At 37.3% G+C, this 25,694-nt stretch overlaps 1 protein-coding gene across 2 annotated transcripts; it reads left to right on the top strand.

Annotated features, from left to right (window-relative positions):
• The first annotated feature begins 7,887 nt into the window (after positions 1-7,887).
• UBE2W (ubiquitin-conjugating enzyme E2W (putative)) lies at positions 7,888-23,745 on the top strand. 2 transcript variants are annotated; one of them, XM_010185379.1, is made up of 5 exons: positions 7,888-8,165; positions 11,245-11,347; positions 16,245-16,400; positions 17,542-17,617; positions 22,200-23,745. In XM_010185379.1, the coding sequence occupies exons 1-5, from the start codon at positions 8,125-8,127 to the stop codon at positions 22,211-22,213; spliced, it is 390 nt and encodes a 129-aa protein (XP_010183681.1). In that variant the 5' UTR covers positions 7,888-8,124; the 3' UTR covers positions 22,214-23,745. The 2 variants fall into 2 exon arrangements, with proteins under 2 accessions (XP_010183681.1, XP_010183682.1); XM_010185380.1 differs by lacking the exon at positions 22,200-23,745 and having other exon boundaries at positions 8,078-8,165; positions 17,523-17,568.
• The last annotated feature ends 1,949 nt before the right edge of the window (positions 23,746-25,694 follow it).

Below are 25,694 nucleotides of genomic sequence, written 5' to 3'. Positions count from 1 at the left end.
GAAATAGACTTTCAAGCCTATATAAAGGGTTGTTCTTGGGTAAAGTATTTTACTAAGATACCCATTTAAAATATTACCTATTTAAGACACTGCACACCTTGTGCAGCATTTCTTGAAACACCAAGAAGTGGAATATTCAATAATTGCAAAGATAAGACAGTTGAATGTGCATTGATCTTTCTTAAATTTTATTTTCTTTGTATAATTTAACTTTATAAAGTTTGTATTATCTCTGAGGAGTTAATAAACTAGGAGTATGGGCACACAGTTGAACTCGATTGGATTATGGTCTTAATATTTTACTGCTCATCAACAGACCTGATGTCACAGCGTATGTACGCTTTGCCCACTCCGGTTATGAAGTATGATGCATTAACCGAAACAATATTCACTGGCTGTCTTAGCTGCTCTCAGCTATATGTACATAATTCATTCTTGGTCGTGTCCCCTATAACTAAGGGTGCCTTGGTTTTTCACTGTACATGTTTTTGTTTGCATATAGCTTTGTTAAACTTTAACTCCCTAGGCTCCAGTTTTCCAAGGGAGTGGCCAAGCTATTGTAAGAGTTCTGACAATGAGCTTAGAACTGGGAATAGACACCCGATATAGTGATACTCCTATTTAAAGGCATTGAGAAAGGTAATTTTCACAAACCTACAAGAGGCAGATAAGTTTTCATGGTGGGGGAGGAAAATATCTTTGACTACACTGTTGTTTTGTGGTGGTTTGTGGTTCAAGTCTGACTACCTGTCCATGGGTGTGATCCTTATTAATGGTAGAATCAGAGAAAAAGGGTTTTGTGGAATGTGGTGGTGATTATTGCTATACGTGCTTTAGTGATAGAGGTTATTGCCTTTTGAGGTAGCTGGCAGGGATACAGAGACCGGTGAAGTAATTTTGTATCTCTGAGTAAGTATTTACATAATATATAATATCTAGCTCAATGGTGCACAGTAATCAAAATGATTCTAGGAGATGCATTCTGAAATACCCATGTTACCAACCTCCAAATCTCCTCCTGTCCTAAATTGCTACCTTCTGTTTCGTTTTGTGGTTTTTGGTGTTTGGTTTTTCTTTTTCCCACATATTGCATCTTTTTATATGGTTCTTCCCTACCTTCTCCTTCTTTGTGTGAATCACTGGGAGTCAACACAAGTGAGAATTCAGCTGTGGCATTTGAGATGTCACCACAGCAGTTACAGAGGTGGCCAAGTAAGGTGTGTGCCAGTTTAGAGAAAGAGAAGTATGTATTTTTACTTAGCAAAGATACTAGAACCTGTTTTCTTCAGAGATACATTTAACTTGAACCATGACAGTCAGTGAGTGCCATCTATCAGGACTGAAATGATACAGGTTTTTGGGAGCTGTCTGGGGAGCCAGCAGAATTTTACTCCACTGACTCTCAGTTAATTTTGTGTTCTTGGCTCCATATGCCTTGAAGTCTTAGGAGCTTGACACTTTAGAAAATCTGTGGAGGATAACTGAAGGGGTTGCACAAATCCTACTTGGCAGAATTAGCACCAGAATACAAGCCATTACTGTGTCAGTTGTGTCTGGGCTTCTTGAATAAACTTTTTGAACTGGTGTTTGGATCAGTGTTAAGCTGTGTTCTTTGATTTCATCCTTGAATCATCCTTTCCTGTAGAAGTGAGTGAATTAAGTAATCATAGTTTCAAAGACTTCCACCTTTTTGAACATGCTTGTGTAAACTAGTGGTTATGTCACTGCTCTATGCTTTTTGCAGCTTGTTATTCCTTTAATTGAAGGACTGTGGTGTTATCCAGTCTTTGGTTTCTGATCTTCCTACTCTGCTATTCTGTTTCCCTCTAGATAATGAATATTTTTACCAATTTGACACTTTTTAGTTTTGATTTACTTGGAAGTTGTATTAAAAGTTGGATGGGGAAAATTTAATGAGATTCAATAAGGGCAAGTGTAGAGTCTTGCATCTGGGGAAGAACAACCTCATGTATCACTACAGGTTGGGAACTGACCTGTTGGGGAGCAGCACAGCGGAAAGGGACCTGGGGGTCCTGGTGGACAGCAGGATGACCATGACCCAGCAATGTACCCTTGTGGCCAAGAAGGCCAATGGCATCCTGGGGTGTATTAAAAGGGGTGTGGTTTGTAGGTCGAGAGAGGTTCTCTTTCCCCTCTACTCTGCCCTGGTGAGACCACATTTGGAATATTATGTTCAGTTCTGGGCCCTTCAGCTCAAGAAGGACAGGGAATTGCTTGAAAGACTCCAGTGTAGAGCCACAAAGATGACGGAGAGAGTGGAGCGTCTCCCTCATGAGGAGCGGCTGAGGGAGCTGGGTCTCTTAGCTTGGAGAAGAGGAGACTGAGCGGTGACCTCATTAATGTTTATAAATTTGTACAGGGCGAGTGTCAGGAGGAAGGAGCCAGGCTCTTCTCAGTGACAGCCAATGACAGGACAAGGGGCCATGGGCGCAAGCTGGAGCATAGGAGGTTCAATCTGAACATGAGAAAAAACTTTTTCACTGTGAGGGTGACAGAGCACTGGAACAGGCTGCCCAGAGAGGTTGTGGAGTCTCCTTCTCTGGAGACATTCAGAACCCACCTCGACACGTTCCTGTGTGACCTGGTCTAGGTGATCCTGCTCTGGCAGGGGGATTGGACTAGATGATCTTTTGAGGTCCCTTCCAACTCCTAATATTCTGTGATTCTGTGAGAGGGGAAAAGGGAGTCTAGTTTACAAATATGAATGAATAGCAGGCTGACAGGTGCTCATATGAACTTGGGAAGGAGAGAAGTTAAGTTGAAATAAGTAAAATAGTTTTCTTTATCCATGAAGATTAAGAGAAGTAATTTGACATAATTTATTCAACTCATCTACATCTCTTACTATGAAGAAAATTTTTCCAGTTAAAAAAGCAAGAGATAAGATAATGTGGAAAATGTTAGAGGCTTTTAACTACAACAATATTTTAATAATCTTTGATCCATCCTTATGTTATGAAGATGGAGAGGTGAGGTGAGATGAGATGGAAGAGATCCCTGAGCTATCTTCAGGTCTTAGGTTTATAAAGATTCTACAGATAGTTAAAATTGTCCAAAAAGTGTTAATCTATTATACTTTGTCTTGCTATGTATTTCACTGCTAATTCTTAAGAATTTTGTGCCAGAAAAATAGTTTTCTGTACTCATGGCTATCAAATACAAGGAAGGCTTTTCTTCCTCTGAAACTGTTTCTTTTCAAGTGTTTAATTTCAGAAACCTAGTTGCAGTGTGCCTTTTGTGCCTAGTGTGTGTGGGCTTGGTCTATCAGTTGTGGTTTTTTTTCAGAAGACGGTAACTGAATTATGTTGAAGCTAGGAGTGTTTCTAGATTTGTTCACGATATTACAGTGGTCTTTAGACTTAGTGTTACTCTGAGAAAATGAATGTTCTTTGTAACCTCTTTGGTCAGCTGGTACAAATACTGTTAAACACAGAGGAATTAATTTCAAGTTGTTGCATTTTAACTTTAGATGTTTTCTGAATTACTATGGTAACCAGGAGCTTAATTTCCTAATTAAACTGTATGAATCTAGCATTCGAGGGCTTCACTTAAGAGATTTTTTTTTTCCAACTAGATCTTGCTCCTGATAATCCAGTTTTGTGTATTAATGAGACACAACATGAGACAAATTGTTTAAATTTGTGGTAAGGGAGAGAGGAAGAAAAAAGTAGTCCTTCATGGTATCTTTGGAGAGTGTCTTCCAAATTTTATGAATATCCTTAGGCTGTGTGTGCAAGCATGTAGAGAGCAGCTCAAGCAGAGCAATTCTTCCCCTCACTCTGGCGCTTGAGACCGCATCTGAGAACTGTCGTTAGGGAGCCCCAGTACGAGACAGACACATACAGGAGTGAGTCCAGCAGATGGCCACCAAGATGGTTGGGGCTGAACTACATGACATATGAGGAGAAGCTGACTGAACCTCTTCAGCCTGAAGAAGAGAAGGAAAAGGGAAAGATCTTGCTGATGTCTGCAACAACGTAATGGGAGTCTGATAGGGAAAATGGAGCCACAGTGGGAAAATGAGGGGCAACAGGGCACAAATTGGAACATGAGATATTCTGTACCATATGAGTAGTCAAACACTGGCATACATTGACCAGAGGTTGATTGAAAGACAATTTTGTAAATATTAGCCATAAACTTAAAACACCTTTTCAGTATTTGGATGAATTCTGGTTAGTAGGTTGTAATGGTCTCCACAATTTTGATACAGTTGCTGTAGAGTACTCTCAAATGTCTTCTGAAGAAGGTCTGTAGGGAGCTGTTCATTAGTTTGTACAGAAATAATTGAGTTGATGCTTAATAGAACAAACCAAGTTTTGAAAATGTCTGGTGGAAGCCTATTAAAAATACCCAGCTATGTTCGTCACATAAGGTGTGATTAACTTGTCCGGCATAGTTAATGGAATAGTGGAGAGTTGTAAAATAGTAATTTTATTATTCCAGTTGGGAAAACCACAAAAACAAATAAGGGCTTGTATTCCCTAAAGTATCACATCTTAAATGTGTATCAGTTGATTCAATAGAAGTAATTCTCTTTATGTAAGGACTTTGCCTTGCTTTTATCTAGTAACATTAGTGGCTAGGGTAATACTCATGCAGTCTTTAAAAGCCCTTTTTTCCCCTTGAGCTGTCTAACACTTTCAGAGTTTCTGTCATTATAGGGGCTTGAGAAATCTAGGAATTTATTATAAAACTGTATTTTTATCCTCCAATTTCAAGCATAGTTATCCAAGATAGTCGGTATAGCTGGAGAGAATAAATGAAAAGGATTCTGTGCCACCTCTAATAGCAGTTGTTGGTCTTCTGTCCTGATTGCCTGCAGTTGTGGGGCGAGATCTCTTAATTTGTGGTTATTTTTTGTTTGTTTTGTGGGTTTTTTTGGTTGTTGTTTTTTTCCTTGGCCTCACACTGAAGAGGAGCAATGTTGAGATACATGAAATCCTTCAGGACATAGTATAGTGAAGAACACAGCTGATAGTTCAGATAGGCATAGGGTTCGAGTGGTTACAGTAAGGCTGAAGGGGATAATGCCTTCTGCTGATACTTAATTCTGTTTGGGACATTGCTCTGCGTGAAGAACGAGTCCAGAAGAGCTGGGGCTTTCTTGACCTCTGCATTCCCTCCATGCATTTCCAGTGTAGAGCTGTGCCTGGGAACTTACTGTTAAACAGAATTGCACTGGAGTTTATGTGTAATAGGTAATCACAGCCAGATTTTCTTTGTGGTTTCCCGTATTTCAAAGTGATAATTTTCTTTGCAGAAGCTTGTTTTCATGTCATCACAACAGTAACAAAGTAGTGCTTGAGGCTTGTGTTTCGGGGTGACTTAGGTTATTGGGTTTCTTTGGCTTAATAGTGAGATAACATAGCCGTTTTCTACTGAATGTGCTCTTTTCAGCTTTTTATAGGAATGACACAGGGTTTTTTAATTGATATTGTCACTGAGAGCTGCAAATACAGGTCAGACTGAACTTACGTTGATACTTACTTGAACTGATTTGGACATGATTTCTTTTTTATCTTTAAAAATGATTTTGTTTACTATGATACTTTTGACCCAAAGTATAAATAGTATCTCCTGTTATTTCTCTGTGATGCATTATTGGATTTTAATGTATTTTGTATTGCAACTAATGAGAAGCAATGTGTTTTCTGTGTGTATTGTTTGCATTTAACGGAGAGGCCCACATGACACTGCTGGCAAATGTTTAAGATCAGAGGAATAGAGCACTTCAGTGGTACTCTCCTGATCAAGTACATATTTTAATTTTCTCGTTTTCCACCTTGGGTTACTGTTTTTTTAGAAAGAACCATAAATATTATATATGAGAACTGAAAAGCTGTGAAGCGGTTGGAGAAAATGTTTTTGCACTGGTGAGATGGCTAAAAGAGTGACTGAGACTGCACTAGACTGAAAAGACTGTTGCTGGAGAAGAGAGCCACAGGTCCAAACTTCAGATTAGAGGGTATTTGAAGTGTTGATAATTTGGAATTTTTGGTACGATATGGAAAAAACCAAAATTTCTTCTTTTCAGATTACTGTGTTTGATCAGATACTGATACCCTATTGTGGCTGTTTTTAATTTAATTTTGAAATGGGTTTTAGGCTTCTTTTTATAAAGACAGTTTTATAGTTGGTCTACATATAGAAGTAAATAGATCTACTGAATTATTTGCTGTTCTTATATACATTTGTTGTTTACTATTTTTGACCTAATGTTTCCAAACTTCTCTTTAAGGGAGTTTGATTTTTCCCTTATATAAAGTTCTCATCTCTGAACTTTTAAAAATATTTCTTTATATGATGATCTATATGACAAGACATACTCAAGTTGACTACCATTGAGGTTTGTTTGATGATGGTCTTGGAAAAGTGTAAGAAAGAGAATTGACTTCAACACATCTCTGACACTCAAACTAAGGATTTTTTTAAATTGTTTTGGAACTTTGATCTTTTTCAGTTTAATTCATAACAAACACTGGTGTTTATAATCTGAAATTTTCCTAAACTATGCAGAAAGCGAAAGATGAACACGAGGAATCTGATCTGTTTTTCTCTGTTAGCAATGTGTATAGCTCTCTTGTGAAAATGCTAGTGTTGGTTTTTTTGCATTTGTTTATATCTCTACTCCAATTATAACAGCTTTTAAAACTGACATTTCGCATCAAAATGTGTTTGTTTAATTGCTTGTAAATAAAACACTTTTGAAGTGTGTGTCTGGGTTCAAGGTAGGAACTTTCAAAATAGAAGCCCAAAGCAAGTTTTTCAGGGCTGCTTGTTAGAGACAAAGTTATTTCAAAATGTAAACTATGAATCCACGAGGGCTTCTTTACGAGTTGCGTGTCTGAACTTACTGTAGTCCTATTTGAAAGGTATTAATGAAGTACTGAATCACTTCTATGTTGACAAATGAACACTTTTTATTTTCACCTGTGGATTTTTTTTTTAACTTTTACTAAGCATCAGAATACTTCTGTGGAAAATAAGAAACTGCTACAAATGTGTGATAAACTTAAATTTTAAAAAAATGTAAGTTGGATTAAAATTACGTACTTAATCCCCAAACCATGTATTTATTCCCTCAGAGTGCTAGGTCAAGCTTAAATCTTATGTCAGATCATTTTGACTGGTAAGATAATCAAAGTGGACTGGTAGGCGGCAAACATTAAAATTGTTGGCAGGAAAAAGGAGAGTAAGAAATGAGAGAGCCTTGAACCTTCTGTTATCTAGATGGCTTGGAAATGACAAAACATATTGCCGAACTGTTTATATGGGGAAAATACACTCTGAAAGCAGTGCTGCTGATAGCACTTCACAGAGCTTGCATTTCCCTTGCTCCATAGCTTGTAAGAAGCAGTTTTGGTAGCTGCTATAGAAGCAGATGGTTTTAGTTACTGATTTCTTCCTGTCAAACTAAGTAAGAATTCCCTGAGCTACTGGTGTGACACTGTTGTAGATATTACGACTCTGTAGGTTCTAAGATGCAATTACTATGAAGTTATAAAATATTTTGCATTCTGTAAGTCATGTAGTCTTGTTTTAGTTCTGTGCGTTGTCCTCTGGGATAACTTACGACAAGGCAAAGGCTTGTGCAGGTGCCAGATAGAAATGTCTTAAATTACTTAGAGGAGGAAGAGTTGTGCTGTTAAAAACTTGGAGAATTGATTGTAAATGTGGTGCTGTGGGGGCAATATGAAATGTTCACTGCTAGGTGTAGAGCTCTGACTGACATCTTTGTAACATGACTGTCTTGGTTGTGCTGGGATAGATCCCTCTGTCTACTTCGTAACACTACAGTTCTTCACTTAGCAGTGTTGCAAATGTAAGTGCCGTTGCATTTTACCAAAAAAGTAAGTTTAAGGCCTGTGACTTTTCAGTTTAATTTCTAGAAGAGGAGTCTTCCCTCTTTCTGACCTTTCAGTTTCACTCTGTATTTAAATTTTCAAATAAAACTCCTTTTACCTTTCAATAATTGATGAAATGTATTTTAATGTGCTTATTGTTGAACATAATTTATTATTTCAAATGTTTTATACAATTTCTTTATAGAAACGATTACAAAAAGAACTATTGGCATTGCAAAATGATCCACCTCCAGGAATGACTCTAAATGAAAAGAGTGTACAAAATTCAATTACACAGTGAGTATGTATACTGTCTTATTTTTGCTATCAAGCTGAAAAGTGTAAGTAATGAGAAGTCCTCTGCATACTACTCATTCCAAGTAATATTCTGAATTCTTGGTTTTGGTCTAGGTAGTGAAACATTATTCTACTTAATGAACACATTGCCGTAATGTGCTGGACACTCTCAGGAACTGGATAGTTAATTCATTAAGTTTTTATTAGGCATTTTACTGTCTAACAAAATGTCAATTGATAAAAGCTTCTGCATATTTTAGAATAAAATAATTTAACAGTCTCTTGCAGCTACTGACCTCTGAAACTCCTCTAAATTTATTGAAATAATGAAGTAGCTAGTTTAGAGTTTCTGCATTATTTGTGTTGAATAGATTTTGTAGCTGTTAATTTCCATTACATTCTCTTTCTAAAACAAGTGGAGGAAAGAGCAAAGTTATCTAAGTACATTTCTTTGCACTTTCCTCACTGCTGCAGTTTTTTCTGTGATTAGCAAAACAAGAGAAGCATGGTTAAATATTTTACGTTCTGTCCATGCTCTGTTCTGTAATGGACAGATATTGTTGCTGGTATTTAAATTGTTTTTTTTTAATTGACTAAAATTCAAGAGATCTAGACTATATTGACATTTCTTTTAGATAATTTTCTTAGTTTCATTTTAGAGAGATGTTTAAAAATTCTTAGCAGATACAAACATTTATGAGTGTGAATCTCAGGCTGTATGTTCTGGACTCATTGATGGATCAGTTTAAAAACATAACATAGAGCTGACTTCTGATGTTGCTTCACATCTGCATTTTTGGTGGTGGCTCTCAGACCACGTGCGGCTTATGTGGAGCCTTGTATATACTGAGTTAAACACTGCTATTGCTTTTTAAATGGTGCTGGTTTTTGTGATAGTTCATGCAGATGAATATGACTAAAACAAATTGAAATAGCACTTTCCAGAATTTGGTACAAATTAATAATAAACTGATGAATTATGGCTTGTGTTTCTTGCTTTACTTTGGGTTTTCTTTGTGAAGCAAAATACTTAAATTTTCTAAGAAAGGGAGTCATACTAATATTGCATGTGTTTTTCACTCATTTAAACAAAAACCAGCTATTAAGTGAAAGTTTACAGCAGATTGAAGAGATGGAAAAGGAAAAAAAAAATCTGTTGGCTTTTTTTCCTGTGGATTTCCATGTGTCTTAGGATGTCTCTGTTCCCAGACTACTACCTCATTATTTTTTTCTGCTATGTGCAATTTGTAAACCTTTCAGTATCTTACCCATGAAAACTTCCTGTTTACTGTCATGCTAGATTTTGGAGTTGTTACTGTTTAGGAAGCTTTCTGTCAAAAGTAACATCGTGTTTTTTCTTCTTGGGGGTTTTTGATGTGAAGTAACATGTTGTGAGTTCATTAATCAAATTGCAGTTTGAACTGGCACAGTAAAGATTTGTGTAGCAATACTAGCTTGGTTTTGAAGGATGTTGAATAAAATAATTGGATCTCATTATGCAACAGGGTCATTTCAAATGTTTAAGCAATCATCTATTTTAAATATACAAAGATTAGAAATTTGAGATAGCTAAACCGTAAAACACACAGGAAAGACGAATTGTAGTGATTCCTTGACCATAAAAGGAGCAATGTCCAGTCAGAGTTATCTTCTGCTTAGTAAATGAAACTATTTTAAAGACTTGAAAGTGAAGATTCTGGATCACAAGGACCAATAAAGAGAAGAGTATTAGTGCAGCATATGTGTAAATGTAAAAGCAGAGGGCGTAAGAAGAGATAAGTGGCCTGGAGTGCAAATGGGTTAAATTGAAGGAGTCTTCACAAAATTAAAATACGGAACACTAGTACAGCCATCATCATGCTCTGGTTGAAGATGCATTCCTTCTGAAGAGTGTGACAGATAGCAGTTCTGTAGAAAAGCCATTTTTCTCAAAAAAAAACCAAACCCAAAGCAACAAAATAGAGGGGAAGATGATAAATGTACGCGGCATACATGCGGAGAGAGTATATGTGATGGGAAGATGGAGAGCTTGGAAACAGGATCATCAGACTGCCTGCTGGAGGACATGTTGACTCTTGGCTGCCTCACTTGAGCATTTTTGTAATCTCTTGCTGAATCTTTATCGTATTGCTCAAATGTGTAAAACTCAATCAAGGGTGAAAGACAAAAATGGGGAAGTGATACCGCAAAGAATGGTATTAAATGATCAACAGCAGAACTCCAAAATGCCAGAATTCAGATAGCAGAGTGTTGCTGTATATGTTGAACAATATGCAAAGCATCTATTTTTGACTGGATTAAAAAAAAAAACAAAAAAACAACCCAACCCAAAACCACCACCACGAAAAAACCCACACCCAACACCTGCTCCCCCAACTTCACCTGTCAGTTGCTTCCATGTTGTTATAGTGGAAGTAGCAGAAGCAGAAGAAAAACAACTCTGTCATATGTTGAGGTGTTATTACAGTTGCGAAACATTCTTTTTTGTTTGTTTTGGTTTTAGTTTTCTGTGACTTTCCTTTTTATACTGTTTATACTATTAACTTTTCCAGTTTTGGTTCAATTACCTGCCAAATTGTATACCATTTAATTTCTGAATTTTTCACATGTGGAAGTATAAGAGGAACATTGCCTTTCCTTCTTGGATAGAGATTTTATTTTAATAAATTTTATTGATTATTTCATTGACAGAAAAGAAAAACAACATGAAAGAGATTGAGTACTAGTTTGTTTCCTTCAAAGCCTGTTTTTGTGTAGGTATAAACTTTGGAACAGGTCTCTTGGTTCAGCTTTGTTGTCTCACATTAACAGTCTTTATAGGGAACTGATGGGTCTGTGTTGAGTTCAAGTCATAATTACTTACTTAATTTGCAGCACTGTATCAGTGTTTGCATGTAAAATAGTAAGCTTGTTTCTTTCAAATGTAGGGTTGGTCACTCTTATGATAGTTATGATAGAAATGGAGAATTGAGAAGGTTTGGCTGTGATTGGTAACTGATTTGATTAGTCTTGTGCTCCAGAAGTAAAATTAAGATTTGTCCATTCGCAATACTAACAGTTTTTTTTCCCTGTTCCTTAGGTGGATTGTAGACATGGAAGGTGCTCCAGGAACACTATATGAAGGGGAGAAATTTCAGCTTCTATTTAAGTTCAGTAGTCGGTATCCTTTTGATTCACCTCAGGTAACGGCTTTCTTAATTCTTGCCTAATGCTACCTTTAGGTTATAGCTGCATGACACGTGCTGAACATTAGTGTCATCTACATGTCCTAATGTAAGATTTAGTTTAATTTGTATGAAAACACATTGTGCAAATGCCTTGTCTTTTAAAATTTACTCCACAATGAGATACAGTGCTACGATAGTCTGCTTGGTTTCATAGAAGATGAGAGAGCAGTGTAAACTGGAGACGTCTCTCAGATGGTTATTCATATCACATGAAAGAGCAGCACATGGTAAAGTAGGAAGGTCCCCTTCACTGCAGTGTAGGAGTAGAGTAAGCAACAAACTGCTGTTCATCCCCCCCATTTGCTTCCAACTTATTTTTTTTTCTTGTTGGCTTTTAGGCCTTTTGCATCTTCTCTGCTGCCATTGTTGATGCATTTTGGGAAATACTGTGCTTGTGGTAGGGATTCTTATGGATACATGACCTCTTTATGAGAGGTCTGCAAATCTAGTGGTTATAATTGAGGTGTGAGATAACTGTGTTGCTTTAATGGCAGCATAAAGAACCAAAGGGGCAGCAATAATACTGTGCTGCAGAATGAGCTCTGTACAGCCATCTCTTCGTTACCTGAGGGAAATGTTAAAGAAATAAGGCTGGCAAGAGTGGTAGTGAGCCATCACCCCTGTGCATCTGAAAAAGGAAGAAGAGCCTGGAAGCCACTGTGGCAGGAAAACTATGATGTAGGTGCCATAATGGAAGCATGGTGGGATGATTCACACAACTGGAGTGCTGCAATAGAGGACTATAAAATCTTCAGAAGGGATAGGCAAGAAAGGAGAGGCGTTGGGGTAGCCCTGTATGCTAGGTAGTGTCTTGATTGTCTAGAGCTTGGTAATGATGAGAGTCGGGTTGAGTGTTTATGGGTAAGATTCAGGTGCAAGGCCAACAAGGCAGTTATCATGGTGGGAGTCTGTTATAGACCACCTGACCAGGATGAAGAGGCAGATGAAATATTCTATAAGCAGCTGAGAGAAGTCTCAATTGCTAGCCTTTGTTCTTGTGGGAGACTTTAACTTGCCAGATGTCTGCTGGAAATACAATACTGTGCAGAGGAAACATCCAGGGGTTTCCTGGAACATGTGTAAAATAACTTCCTGATACAGTTGGTGAGTGAGCCAACTAGGGCAGGTGCCCCACTGGACTTGTGGTTAGCAAACAGAGAAGAACTTGTGGATGGTGTGATTTTTGGAGGCTGTCTTAGGCAGAGTGATCATGGGATGATACAGGTTTTGATTCTTGGAGAAGCAAGGAGTGGGGTCAGCAGAACTGCTACTGCTAAGACTTCCAGAGGGCAGACTTTAGTCTTTTTTAGGAGCTTGGTTGACAGGGTCCCTTAGGGGCAGCCCTGAAGGGTAAAGGAGTCTAAGAAGGCTGGACATTCTCCAAGAAGGAAATTTTAAAGTCATAGGAGCACGCCATCCCTATGTGTCAAAAGATGAGCCAGGAGGGAAGACCACTGACCTGGCTGAACAGAGAGCTTTGTCTGGAACTTGGGAAGAAAAAGAGAGTTTATGACCTTTGGAAGAAAGGGTGACCAACTCAGGAGGACTACAAGGATATCGTGAGGTTATGCAGGGAGAAAATTAGAAGGCCAAAGCCCAACTAGAACTTAACGTTGCTACTGCTGTAAAAGACAGTAAGTGTTTCTATACGTTGGCAACAAAAGGAGGACTAAGGAGAATCTCCATCCTTTGGGGAGACAGGGGAAACAGTGACAAAGACTGATGAGGAAAAGGCTGAGGTACTTAATGCCTTCTTTACCTTAGTCTTTAATGGTGTAAGACCAGTTGTTCTCTGCGTTCCCAGACCCATGAGTTGGAAGACGGGGTTGGGGAGCCGAATTCATCTCCCATAGTTCAAAGAGGAGTGGTTAGTGACCTGCTGCACCATTTAAACACACAGGTTTGTGGGGCTGGATGGGATTGACCCAAGGGTATTGAGGGAGCTGGCAGATGTGCTCACCAGGCCACTCTCAATCGTTTGAGGGAGGCTGGATGGGTGAGCCCAAAGAGTGGTGGTGAATGGAACTAAATCCAGTTGGTGGCCAGTCACAAGTTGTGTTCCCAGGGCTCAGAACTGGGGACAGTCCTGTTTAACATCTTTGTCAATGATCTGGATGAAGGGATCGAGTGCTACCTCAGTAAGTTTGCAGAAGACTCTAAGTTGGGAAGGAGTGTTGATCTGCCTGAGGGTAGGAAGGCTCTCCAAAGGGACCTGGATAGGCTGAATCAGTGGGCTGAGGCCAACTGTATGGGGTTCAAAAAGGCCAAGTGCCAGGTCCTGCACTTGGGTCTCAGCAACCCTGTGTAACACTACAGCCTTGGGGATGAGTGTCTAGAAAGCTGCTGGGCAGAGAGGGACATGGGGGTGTTGGTTTACAGCCAGTTCAATGTGAGCCAGCAATGTGCTCAGGTGGCCAAGAAGGCCAATAGCATCCTGGCTTTTATCAGAAATAGTGTGGCCAGCAGGGCCAGGGAAGCAGTTGTGCCCTTGTACTTGGCACTGGTGAGGCTGCACCTTTAATACTGTGTTCAGTTTTGGGCTCCTCACTACAAGAAAGACACTGGGGCTTTTGAAGCCATGTGCAGAGAAGGGCAGTGAAGCTGGTGAAAAGTCTAGAGCATAAGTCTTACGAGGAGCAGCTTGGGAAACTGGGGTTGTTTAGCCTGGAGAAGAGGAGGCTGAGGGGAGACCTTTTCGCCCTCTCCAACTACCTGAAAGGAGGTTGTAGTGAGATGGGGATCGGTCTCTTCTCACAAGAAACAAGTGATAGGACAAGAGAAAACGGCCTCAAGTTGCATCAGGGGAGGTTTAGATTGGATGTTGGGAAAAATGTCTTCACTGAAAGGGTTGTCAAGCACTAGAATGGACTGCCCAGGGAAGTGGTGTCACCATCCCTGGAGGTATTTAAACAATGCATAGATGTGGCACTTAGAGACATGGTTTAGTGGTGAACTTGGCAGAGGTAGGTTAACAGTTGGACACAATAATCTTAAAGGTCTTTTCCAACCTAAATGATTCTATGATTCTAAGAAAAGCAAGAGTGCCTTGGTTCTTGTGCTGTTTCAGCTCAAAGTTCCAATAGTGATCTCTGATACTTCTCTCATTGGTGTTGAAACTGAAGGATGGAGCTGTGAGAGACATTTAAACCATAAACATCACTTATTTTTAGGTAGCGTGATAAAAACTAGAATGCTGACTTTTCAGTCTTAGGTTTTAAGGAATGAACTGGCCACCTGTATTTCTGTACTCCCATCGGGTCTGCAGTGCATGACTCATAGGTGACCCAGTGGGGAGTAGCCACTTTCAGTTGGTTCGGAGTAGGTACTGTTTGTACTCATTATCCAACCTGTGTGTTGTAACTTACTGTAAAACAGCAAATTAGATCCGTACATGTGCACTGATTTCTGGCACAGAAAACAATTATGAATTTAAGTACTGGATACTTGATTGTTGTAGATGGCCAGAATTTCCATTTGAAAACTGCTGCTGTGCAGGAAGTTCATTCTATACTACAAACCTCTGGGTCATAATTCTCTCTCCTGCAAATCTGCTTACTGTGAGTTGACAGTTTACACTTCTGCTGCTTAATCACTTGGTTGTCTTCTGCCTTTAAATGTATGTTGTCTACCAGAGCATGCATGCTTTTACTTACCTAGTATGCCTAGTTCTGGTTTTCCTATAAAAGGGATTAGAAGTGAAATACATTACAGGAGTATGAAGGTAAGCTCTTCAGTACTTCAGAAATACCAGTTTAAAGACCTCTGGAAGATCATTCTGCATCCATTTTTTTTTGGCTGCCTTAGAAACCTGTCTGGCATTTGTCACACAGGTTCAGTTTTCTGATTTAGGTTTTCTATGTGATGGTGTTGCTTCTTTCCTGTAGCCAGTGATGAGGTGGGTGTGTTGTGTACATGTATATATATTTGTACACGTACATATGTCTGTATAATTTAGGAAACACTTAGAAGGCTTCTGGGTGTTACGGTTATGAGTGGTAGAGATTTATTATGTCATTGCATAAAAGATGGTGGTGGTTATGTTGGATAAAAAGCTCAGGAGAGTAATGCTGTTACGAAGGTTTTACTTCTACTCCATTCCCATTGGTCCTGAGCCAACTATGTGTATGACAAAAACTTGATGTAGGAGCAGTAGTTGTAAAAACTGCTTTTCTGTCCTTCTTTTGACTGTGATACTATCCTTTAATAGAGAAGAGTTAAGGTTCTGAGTGTTCTTCCATATTCGTCCATGTCAACTAAAACCATGTTCCATTTGAAATAATGACCTAAAAATATTTCCTATATGGTAACATACTTTGGTTGTACAAATCCTTTATTTTATAGTTAATAGCATTGATACATTTTACTCTTTGTGCTGGAACCTGGATGGATTATCCAGAACTTAATTTCTTTTGTGTTCAGGATTATAGAAATACTTAACTTTGAATCTTCTTGTGTTTCCTGGTGTATAGCGCTGTGACTTGTGAAGTCATTAAAAGCCACTGTTTTGGCTAGGCAGCTGTTTTTCTTAGGACATAAAAGACTGAGGCTGCAAGATACAAAAATTTTAGTTTGATGTCTATTGCACTGTTACCTTTGAATTTTTCTATCCTGTATGACTATTCATACATATTCACACATCATTCATTTGCTATTTGAGCTTCCATTGTTTTATTTTACATTTCAATTAGTAGCTTTCAAAAGTGAATGAACTTAATGTGATTAAGTGAATTATTTAGGGTAAGTGAAAATGGCAGGTCCACTTCTTAAATAAGATATTGTTGTTTTCTCATACGCGATACAGTCCTATTTAAAATGTAGACTATAAAATACAATTGTTTCTTCTTTTTTTTAGGTCATGTTTACTGGAGACAATATTCCTGTTCATCCTCATGTTTATAGCAATGGTCATATCTGTTTATCCATTCTAACAGAAGACTGGTCTCCAGCTCTCTCAGTGCAATCTGTTTGTCTTAGCATTATTAGCATGCTTTCCAGCTGCAAAGAAAAGGTATGGCTTTTTTTAGCACTGTTGGAGAGAATAAGTAAAAGTTAATAGTTTTCTGCTTTGCAAAGTGAGATTTTAATTTCCCAAATTCTAAAATAGGCAAAACTACTCGATTTCTACTGCATCTACATTTCTACTACTGTAAAAATACTAAGGTAAAACTGCAAAATAAACACTAGGTACTTTGTAACTGTGTTCTTGGTAACTTGCTCATATGTCATTATTGGAAAAGAAGAGTGAATGGAGCCCTTCTAGTTGTACTAATTGTGAAGTTCAGTCATGTTTTGCAGTTCTTTGAGAGTTGATTCTGTCTCTTAAGGCACTGCAAAATGACTGGAAATGTCTTTGGGGCAGATGTTTGTAAGATCTTGCAGTTCAGTTATTTCAGATCTTGATCTTTTTCATTTCAGGAAAGTAAATGATGCGAAGATGCTTTTCTGGTCATAGATGAGTGGCAGTGATACCTTAGACGTTTTTGTAAAGAGACTACCCTTTTACGCTTGAGCGTTTCTTTTGCAGCAGGGCATCTGTGGAAGTTAGATGTGGTTAGAGCTTGTGCATCTGTGCTATCCAAACATGCCCAATTATGTCACATCCCAGGGAGTCCTGGCCTTGTGGTTGTGGTAGGAAAGAAAACCAATGAAATGGCTTTATATTGTATCCTATGACTTTGGTTTTGCTTGATGATGACAGCTATGAAGAAAGCTGAAGCTTATGAAGTATTGATCAGACATAGATGTTTGTTTAAGTTCATTTTTTCACCTGCTCCAAGCTGAGACTTACAGATGTGAATTGGATCTAATATATCAGAATTAGATTCCAAACATCAAAGGAATGTCATTTGGGTTTTTTGAACAACAACTGTTCCTTTCTTGTGGGTTGTTTTCTTTCTCCTTCTTTATTTTTTTTAAATTTTATATTCCCCCTTCTTTGATATTTTTCAATAATTTTTTTGCTTGGAGTATCTCTGGTAAGAATTGTTACCTGGGTCCTTAAGAGATTTTCCTTGATAAAGGTCTAGCCTTGCCTGTTACCTCATTTTCACTTCGTTCACGTGGTAGCCTTTCATAAGCTTATTAAATAGCTCATGTCTTACAATATGAGGATTGTTTTGATTATTTGTAGGTCTTTTTTTCTGTTGCAGAGGCGACCTCCAGATAACTCATTTTATGTAAGAACGTGTAACAAGAATCCAAAGAAAACAAAATGGTGGTATCATGGTAAGTATTTAACTGGGACCAGGAATTCTGGCTTTCTTTTTCCAGGCTGCAGGTAATTTAAAATGTAGGAAAATAGGATAAATGCATTCAAAGCCTTAAACTCTTGTCTTAAACTTCCATAAAGTTATTAAAATCCTGTTTCTGAGACACTCTTTTTATATCACATTTTAATAATTTGAATGAAAGTTCTTGTAAACTCTATCAATCCATGACAGGTTTGCAGTTGGGGAAGGTCCTTGATGAAAATAGGTTTAGCTCTAAATCCAGGTTTTTTTGGTTGTTTGGTAATGCTTTAAGAGCTTTTACAGCAATTAACAGATGTCTGTGTGTTTGTAAACTACTATTTTAATAGATTTCCACTGTTAATCAGAATTTCCAGTGCAGACAGTTGGCTGACTTAAAGGCTCTTAAGAGCTAATAGTCAATAGTACAGCAATAAGATTCTACATGTATGTGATTAAAAAAATACCATACTAAAGTTGCTGAATATCGTACTGCAGTGTCTGCAGTGCTAATGTTGGTTTGGTTTGGTTTGGTTTTTTGGGAGCGGGTAGGAGGGGTGGTGGTGGTTTTGGGTTTTCTGAGGTGTTTTTTTCTTTCCCTGTGCTCTTCGCCTGGCTTTATACTGTTTCTTTCTTCTGCCTCAACATTTCTCATCTTCCCAGAGCTGGGTTGGCTGTATGTGCTTGTCATATCCACTCTATTGGTGAGGAGAGAAAGGAGGAGGGCTTAGAGATGGGCTATGCTTTTCTTTTTGACCAATACTTTCCTTGCTTTTCCTAGGAAAATACTGTACAAATGGTGGTTATTGGAAGCCCTTGTATTTTGGGAAGGGATGTGTTAAAGCAGGCAATACCATATACTAGGGTGGTGCAGGAGTTGATCCCATCATTATTGCCTTTCACTCCATCATAAGACGTCCTCTGTTTTTCGCTGCCTCCCCAGCCCTTAGACTCTTAAAAGCCTGTGGATGTCTTAAACAATAAAAACTAGAGAGTTTCATAATACTTGCTGAGACCAGTGGGGTTTTGATGTATGGTAATGGAACAGAATGAAACCCAAACTCATCGTACTCTAATAGTATCTCTAAAACAAGATGTCCTCAATTACAGTAAGAGGAATGATGTATGTCATGGGATTAAGACTCAGGACTGTTTATTGTGTGGTTATATATTATGTTGTTTTTAAAATTGACTCCAAGAATAATAACGCTATTGCCTGTAAGGGTGTGGTTTTCAACTTCACCAGATTATTCAGTAGTCACTTTCTCTTTTTTTTTGTTTTTGCACTCTTTTGTTTGTGTCCTGGTTTGAGCTTCAGAATTGAAGTCTATCAAGGAGAACAGTCTGCAGATACCTCTTTGATTTCTTATTAATGAAATTCAGATTGAGTTAAACAAGCAAAACAAGACTCAGGACTGTTTATTGTGTGGTTATATATTATGTTGTTTTTAAAATTGACTCCAAGAATAATAACGCTATTGCCTGTAAGGGTGTGGTTTTCAACTTCACCAGATTATTCAGTAGTCACTTTCTCTTTTTTTTTTGTTTTTGCACTCTTTTGTTTGTGTCCTGGTTTGAGCTAAATAGAACTAGTTTTCTATTTAGTGATTTTACTTTTCAGCTCAGTCTCTTTTAAGTGACTGAGCTGAAAAGTAAAATCACTAAATAGAAAACTAGTTCTATTTAGCTCAAACCAGGACAGTTTGGTGCTTCTCCATTTCTAGTTTTGCTTTCTCTTTATTGGTGCATTTGGGAGAGTTATTATTAACTTTTTATTTTCACTTGCTAGTTATTTTTAAAGAGAAACAAGTAAAGTTTCACTTATTGACTTTATCTTGTGATTAAAATATTTTCTGTCTACTTTGAATTTGTACTAGAGTCTCGTTTTGATTCAGAATTGAAGTCTATCAAGGAGAACAGTCTGCAGATACCTCTTTGATTTCTTATTAATGAAATTCAGATTGAGTTAAACAAGCAAAACGCCAAATGATTGTGAAAAGAAACATGGTTTAACTGAAAGTTGCCACATAATTGTGGCTCAAAACCATCAAGCTGCTTATAGTCCACTGAACAAGTAGCTTAATTACTACAAAGTAACTATGCCATGGCTGTTTTCTGAAAGTCAGAAAACCATACCCCTCCTCAAATTTAGAGCAAACTAAAACCCAATCTGAGACAAGAGAAAGCAAGTCAGTTCATTTAAATAGCTTGTACTGTTTTGCTTTTTAATATTTTCTCTTTTTTTAACTTATTTTTAAGTACTAATTACAAAGGAGGTCATGCTAAAAGTTCATTGAGCTTTCCCACCCACCATTAAATTCTTACATTAAAAAAGAAAAAATGCTTGATGTCCATTAGACAAAATTTTTCTTAAATGCGAGAGAGTTTTTCTTTGTCACTTGCTCCTTCTCTTAGTTACAGTTACTTTTGTTTCTCTTCTGAGAACACATAACATAACAAGACTGCCAAGGCATGATCTCTTAATTTGCAGTGTTTTCTTAATGGGTTTGAGGAAATGGTGGGTTGCCCTAGAATGGGAAGTGTAGCTTGCCTGCTAATTATAACCACCTCTTTCTGGAAAAGAATTGTTTTCAACCTTATGTACACATGAAAAGATTTACATGCCCTTGGAAAAGGTGATTCTGTCATCTTCATTTTCTGCTGCTTGTGGTTGAACCACTTTGGGCTGGGTGAATTAGGAGAGAAAAGCCAGTCCCAACCAAGGAAGAAAACCAGGTGTCCAAGGGTAACCACTGGGTGAAATAAAGGCCAGTGCCAATACAAGAACTTGTGGAGAGAGATGCAAAGTGGCTCTCCCACTTCTGTTGTCAGCTAGCGTTGGACTTAGCTTTAATGTGAAATTGAATCCCTGTGTTTTGAAGAGAAAGGAGAGAGACTCTCATCACTTTCAACATATGCCTTTCAACATCTTTTTTTTCCAGTAGGTGCCTGGAATTTATTTAGCTGGGAGCAAATAGTGCACGATTGGGAGCTGATGTAAAGCAAAGCGATACGCACACAGGGGGATAGAGTGGTACTTTGAGATATATTGTGACATATAAACATGTGTATATGTGTATTTAGTTTATTACAGAGTTTTTAATGTCTCATTTCATCCTTGCCCCAACAAAGCAATTTATTCCATAAGCAGAGTTATGGAGCCTCATTAGCTACAAAGTGATGTCCTCACAGGCCCTGTTTCAAAACTCCTGATCTTTGACAGCTAAAAGTATTTATAGATTATCTGTTCTACCCAAGGTCTGCTTCAACTGTACCTTGAATTTAATTTTTAATTTCAGTCTCAGAGTTGATCGTGTTTTGTTCAAGACAGCGGAGGATCTTCCAGATACAGGTTTTTTTTGGGCAACCACACTGAAATTAGTTTTGTAAAAGCTGTTGCCTGGCTTTAGTTTTATCAGGAGGTAGATTTTTGTGAAAAAAGAAGCTAGTCATGTTTGTTTTCAACCAGCACCTCCTTACTGCTTTTGGGTTTTTCTTTTGTTGTTTTAATTAAAGTGTTTTCTCTAGTATTTGACCTAAACTTTTAGTACACAGCTTAAACATTCCTTCTATCTCTCTTGCTTCCTTGTTTAATCTTTTTTATGTGTACAGTACCTTCCCATCAAAATGAAGAGGCTTTTTACATGTAATAGTATTCATGGCATAATGTTTTCCAGGGAGAGTCTAGAATTGTTCACTGCTACTTTCTGCACACTAAGTCTGTAAATAGTAAAAATACTGTTTATGAGGCTACATTTTCTAGGTATGCAAGGTTACAAGTAAGTTCATTAAAATAACCAGACAGTAAGTTTGCTTTCTGTTAACAAGCTTAATATTTACTTTTACCAGATGCAAATATACTGTAGGTTGATGTGTGGTAGACACAGTTTAAAAGGGAGAGCTTTCACAGACAAATACTTGCTCTAAGATTGATTATAATGGAGGAAAGATTGGCATAGAATATGCTGCTTTTTGTAATGTGTCCTGTCCAATTACAATATCTAAAGTTCAGTGAATGTAAGTTATTTTGATGTCTAACATTTTAGGATTAAAGTAGTAACCTATTAGTTTTGCATTATTCTATCGATTGTAGTTAGTGTTAATTTCTGAGGAATAAATTACTATATATATATGTACTCAAGAGTTGAGTATGCATCAGGAGAAGCCCATTCTGCCAACTCTTATTGCTATATATTCCTTATGAAAGGATTTCTTGATTTGATAACTGATGCGGACCTGCTGCACTTCAAGGGGGCAAAATGTTAAGCATGTTTGGTCTTTCATTTTCCTAATGAATGGCTTTCTAAATATGAAGTGTGGAAATTACTGTCCTTTCAATGGAATATTTGCTAATACTAAGTTGCTTAGGTGTGTATGTGTATTTTAGAAGTTTTATGTTTGATATTCTCTTCTTTTTTTCCTGACTCGCTATTGAACGATACCCCAGAATTACTCGGTGGGTGTATTTCCACTGCATGTTACTGTCAGCGCGAGGAATTGTTTCTGCGTACAGCACCTTGCTAATTTGGACTTGGAATGTTGACATGTTTTCCATAAATGCTCTTCTTTTATTTTTAAAGATGACACATGTTGATGCCACCATTTTGTGATCCTCGTAGCAGAAGATAGTCCTACTGAGAAAATGAGCACTTTGATCATTCAGTCTTTGAACTTTAACCTTTGACTGGAAGTGACCTATAGGCAATGAAGACTACTTCCTTTGACTGCATTTTTACTAGTGTGCATTCTGGGCGCATGTTGATCGCTGGTTCAGTCCATGCAACTGACATGCTTTTCTTAGTCATACAGTATTAATGCAGGTGTCCAGAAACGTCAGAATAATTCCATTATTTTTCTTTTAAGCTTTTGGAAGAATTCCAGGTCTTCATATATTGTGCAATAACGCAGCTCCTTGGCGGTTTTGGTGCATCCATTGCCGGCAATGGACATTGTACCAGGGAAAGGTTTTGTTCCTGCCCCCCAAAAACGATTGATGCATGACAGAGTTTATGAAAGTTTCAGATATATTTGGATTATAACCAAGGGATCTACCATTACCTTAAAAGCCACCCCGTTCTTTTATATTTGGATTCTGTGCACTGTGATCACAAAACTAGCAGCATGAGTTAACATGCTTAGCTGAAAGGACTGTAATAAGGTCATTGCATATTTATTAAATTGTTTATCTGCTGTCAAATTGTTTTGACATGGAAGGTTTTTCAGGTGACATTGGCAGAGAGGTACAATGTTATCCCTATGGTGAAATAAAACTACTTTTTGTAAATAGTTATTCATATCTCTGAAGCAAAGGTATGAGTAATTTAGGGTATGAGTGATTTAATGAAGAATTTATTTTGGAGACAGGAGAGGATGGCAGTGATATAACTGAACTTGCTGCAGTCTGTAATTGGGCTTGTCATTTGTACTTTAGAGCTTTTTTCCAAATAGATTGCACACTGTTATTTCCTGCTAGCCATCAGCATGAGCCCTATTGCCTACACCAATATTTCATTTATTTATGTGTTTGAAACCAATCCATATAACATTTTTTGTTTGCATTCACTGTTTTTTTTGTTGTTGTATGTCATGTTTGAATGTTACAAAACAATATTTTGATTGAAAAGCTTTGTCAGAAGATATTTTCATGTAAATTATTTCTTTATCATGTAAGCGTCATCTTGTCTTTTAATCCTGTACTATAAAAAGAAAAAAAATACATTTTTGACAGAGGCTTAATGTTTTGACAAAAAAAGTGTGGACCTTTTTATTTAAGTTTAGACTAAAGTATATTTTCTTAACTTGCTTGTCCCACGCAGCCATACCAATTTTTTTCCAGGCTTTTACTTCACTAAAAAAGGGGAAAAAGCCTAAAATTAGAACGACATTTTTCTATGGAGCAACATTTATTGAAATGGTAGTTATATTCACCACTCTGTAATATTTTGATACTTCAATTAGGTTGTCTTTTTAGGAAGCACTTTTATAAACTTAATACCTTTACACATATGCAAAATTTCTATAACTTTTTTTTACTGTTGCCTTATTGTTGCACTCAAAATAATAATCAAGTGATTAATGCATGAATGTCTAAATCAATAACTACATTATTTAAAAACAAAAGCAAAAAAACCAACCCAACCCAGAGTAAGTAGCTACAATAATAAACAGAATATTGGCTGAAAATACTGATTTGTTTTCTTACTGCTGTATGATAACTGACAAGTTTTATAGCCTTGTACATACTTCTCTGTTACCTAATGTTTAAAACATTTTAAAAATAATAGATGTTTAACTCAGGGTGGATAGAGTTCAGATGGAATTTCTTCAGAGAAGTGTTTTGTACAGCAACTGAATTATGGATATTGCCAGTGAAGTGAGGCTACAGTGTACTTCAGGAACTGCTGTTTTTTCTACTGTATTGAAAATATCTCTTGGCCTTTAAAATTCAGTGGTAAAATCTAGCTTTGAATATAAATCTGATGTGCATGTATACTTTCACAATCAGCCTTTAAAACATAGAATTCAGTTTCTTTTAAGAGCCAAAAATAATAACTTTTAGCAAATGAAATAGCTCTGCTCCAGACTTTTTGTTTAGCAATATTTTATTGTTGTGAGTTAATCAAACTGGTTATTTTTTAAATGGTTCATATGAAAGAGCAGTAATCTGATACTTTATCTGTATATTCATGTTAGCTGCTCTGTATTGATTGAAAGGATTGATGCATCTTTGAGGATTTCATGTATGAATCGTTCACATAATGGATCCTATCAAATAGTCCACAGGAAAGAGACCTTATTGTGGCACAAGGTAACGTCTCTGAAGAAATGGTTCGAGTACATCTTCTCAGATTCATGTATCTCTTCATATGGTGGCTTGCCATACTCCAGGATTTGGTTTCAGAGAAGCTTTATGACATGCTGTATGTATTTTGTTGAAGTTGTGTGTTGTAGTGCAAAGCATTATACAGTCTGTTGATCTATGCTATCACATGGACTACAGTGAAGTTAAATAACCAAATTATGCTGCTCTTTAATACTTCCCCCTTCTTTATAATTTACTTAGATCTATAAAATCTAAGGTAGATTAGAAGAGAATGTACCTCAGGTCTTTTAGTTTACAGTAGAAACGCCTCCATTGGTTCTCTTGTAGATCTGTGGGTAAGTTCACCTATATTCAGAGGGCCAAGACAGAGCCTATATACCACTCAAGCCCTCAAAATAATGCAACTATTCTGACAATGCTATGGTGTCCTGAAATAGGACTTGAATTAGATGAAGGTGGTGCCATCCTTTCTGTAGGATGACCCTGTGTTTGTAACTTTCTTTCACTTGGAATTTCTCATGTGAAATGGTTACAGAATTGGCTGGAAACGATCTTGCTTTTATCTTGAGTCACTGTTCATGTTGTTAAACACTTTGTTTTGTGTTTAGTGTCTTTATACTATAACACAATAAATTCTTGTTTAAAAATAGATTACTACCCTTGAATGGAAATATGTGTGGACCTTTTCATGCTGGAGGGCAGGAGCATTGTTCCTTATATTCAGCTACTCTTGAGACAAAGCTGTCAGTAATTCCAAAATGCTGTTACGGAAATCAAGGGAAGAATTTGCATAATACTGAGGTGTTTCCTCTTTTTTTTTTTTTTTCCCTGGAGGGTACCTGTTGTAACAGCTGAAGGAAATAGTTTATTTAAAAAAAAATAAATCACTAAGATGCAGTGCTTTCATTTCTCAGAGATGATCAAATAGTTCCTTATAGTGACTTTTTTTGCCACTTGACAAATATTTCAGATATTGAATGAGAGGTTTCAGATCCAGGACTTTTGTTTGCTTGCAGTTGTGGGAAGAGAGTTTCTGTTACTTCATTAGGACATGCCAGGATTGCTAAATGAAACTTCTGCTGCCTCATATCAGTAGTTGCTTTCAGTTTTATACATTTTTCTTATTCAAGAGATACTCTTATTCAAGAGGCTTCTGCTTTGGAAAAAGTAAGGTACTTTCTTAATACCTGAAAAACCTATTTTTGTGAAAAAATACGTTTTAAAAATCATATATCTTGTGTTATGAATACTG

This window comes from Mesitornis unicolor, unplaced genomic scaffold (genome assembly GCF_000695765.1).
Source record: "Mesitornis unicolor isolate BGI_N332 unplaced genomic scaffold, ASM69576v1 scaffold2715, whole genome shotgun sequence".
In the NCBI taxonomy this organism is placed as follows: Eukaryota; Metazoa; Chordata; class Aves; order Mesitornithiformes; family Mesitornithidae; genus Mesitornis; species Mesitornis unicolor.
Note: the sequence above shows the minus strand (reverse complement) of the source record. Positions and strands in the feature narration are given on the sequence as shown.